The sequence below is a fragment of the Helianthus annuus genome, chromosome 11, assembly GCF_002127325.2.
Source record: "Helianthus annuus cultivar XRQ/B chromosome 11, HanXRQr2.0-SUNRISE, whole genome shotgun sequence".
In the NCBI taxonomy this organism is placed as follows: domain Eukaryota; kingdom Viridiplantae; phylum Streptophyta; class Magnoliopsida; order Asterales; family Asteraceae; genus Helianthus; species Helianthus annuus.
In genome coordinates this window covers 81978088-81979344 of record NC_035443.2, presented here as the reverse complement: position 1 = coordinate 81979344, position 1257 = coordinate 81978088, and the positions used below count along the sequence as shown (strand labels likewise).

At 39.1% G+C, this 1257-nt stretch overlaps 1 protein-coding gene across 1 annotated transcript; it reads right to left on the bottom strand.

Moving 5' to 3' along the window:
- Nucleotides 1–353: 353 nt before the first annotated feature.
- LOC110882752 (zinc finger protein ZAT12) lies at nucleotides 354–920 on the bottom strand. The gene has a single exon (XM_022130696.2). It carries the CDS (start codon nucleotides 886–888, stop codon nucleotides 454–456), a length of 435 nt encoding a protein of 144 aa, XP_021986388.1. The 5' UTR covers nucleotides 889–920; the 3' UTR covers nucleotides 354–453.
- Nucleotides 921–1257: the final 337 nt, after the last annotated feature.

Sequence of the window (1257 nt, the reverse complement as noted above, 5' to 3'; positions counted from 1 at the left end):
CAAAAAAGCTCTTGTCGGGGTGGTTATTATCTTGCTTAAATAACAAGGAGACGTGGGTTCTAATCCTGACGTCTCCAAATTCTCTATTTTAGCTGCATATGACATTTAATGTTTAATTTTGTCAACTAAATCTTTTCCTTTAATTAATAAATTACTAACTACACTTAGTTAAAAATAACTATTTAAATTACTTTCATATAAATTTTAGTGATCACATAATTGATGAGTTTGTAATACACGGAAAATTTGCGAATAGGACTCAAAATTTTTATCTCACACAGGACAAAAAAAAATTTTGTAATCTTCGGAGACGGCCCTGTTGTTGACGGAATTCAAGTAACCGTAAACAATGGTTTGATACAAAATCTGATCCTCAAAATTAAAAAAAAAATAAATTTCTATATACAAAGGAACCAAAAAGAAACATTGTAGAAAACCCTAACTAGTACCTCACTAACTAACAATCGGCCACAACTTCAAGTCAACATCATAAGGCGCCAAACCCAAATCCAAACACAAACCCATCGTCCCACTTTCCTTCTTCACCGCTGTGTGAACACTTTTTCCGGTGGTCTCGTCACGGTGCCGCCGCATATGACCACCCAAAGCTTGTCCAAGCGCAAACTCCTGCCCACAAACGGAGCACTCATGCGTCTTGGGCTTCATAGGCGATCGACCGTCGCTCACTTTCAGCCTTTTGTGACTAGCGCAGTGGCCCCCCAGAGCTTGAAACGACTGGAAAGGCTTGTTACATGTCTTGCAGCGAAACAGCCGGTCCGGTTCTGATGTCAAATCGGAGTTTCCGACACGAGTGAGGAGCATTAAGCAGTTGGCCATAGCCATATTTTCGATATCTGAATCATCTTCTAGTGGTCTCTTTACCGTCATATTGGTTGAGATTGTATAGCTGTTGAGTGCTTGTTATGGAAGTACGTTTGTTATATATAGTTTGGATGACGTCAACTGCGTGGCATATGCGTGTGGGAGTGACTTGTTGGTCAAGCAAATGAGGTGATGACGTGTAAGAGCGTAAGTGATGAGGTATTGATATTATGTATTTGATTGACTATAAAACTGTTAGTTACCGGTCAATGTTAAATCTAGTTAACGAACATGGAGGTTACGTTTGTGTCTTCGTCTATTTTTTTTTTGAATGGGAACTTTCATTTAAATCTGGCACCTAGCAAGACGCTAGGCACAAACAAACAACAACCCTTACAAACTAAACCTATATCAATCCGATTAACCTATCGATTT

Bases quoted from the DNA above. Each gene is read 5' to 3' on its own strand.
- LOC110882752 (XM_022130696.2), bottom strand. From the start codon at position 888: ATGACGGTAAAGAGACCACTAGAAGATGATTCAGATATCGAAAATATG.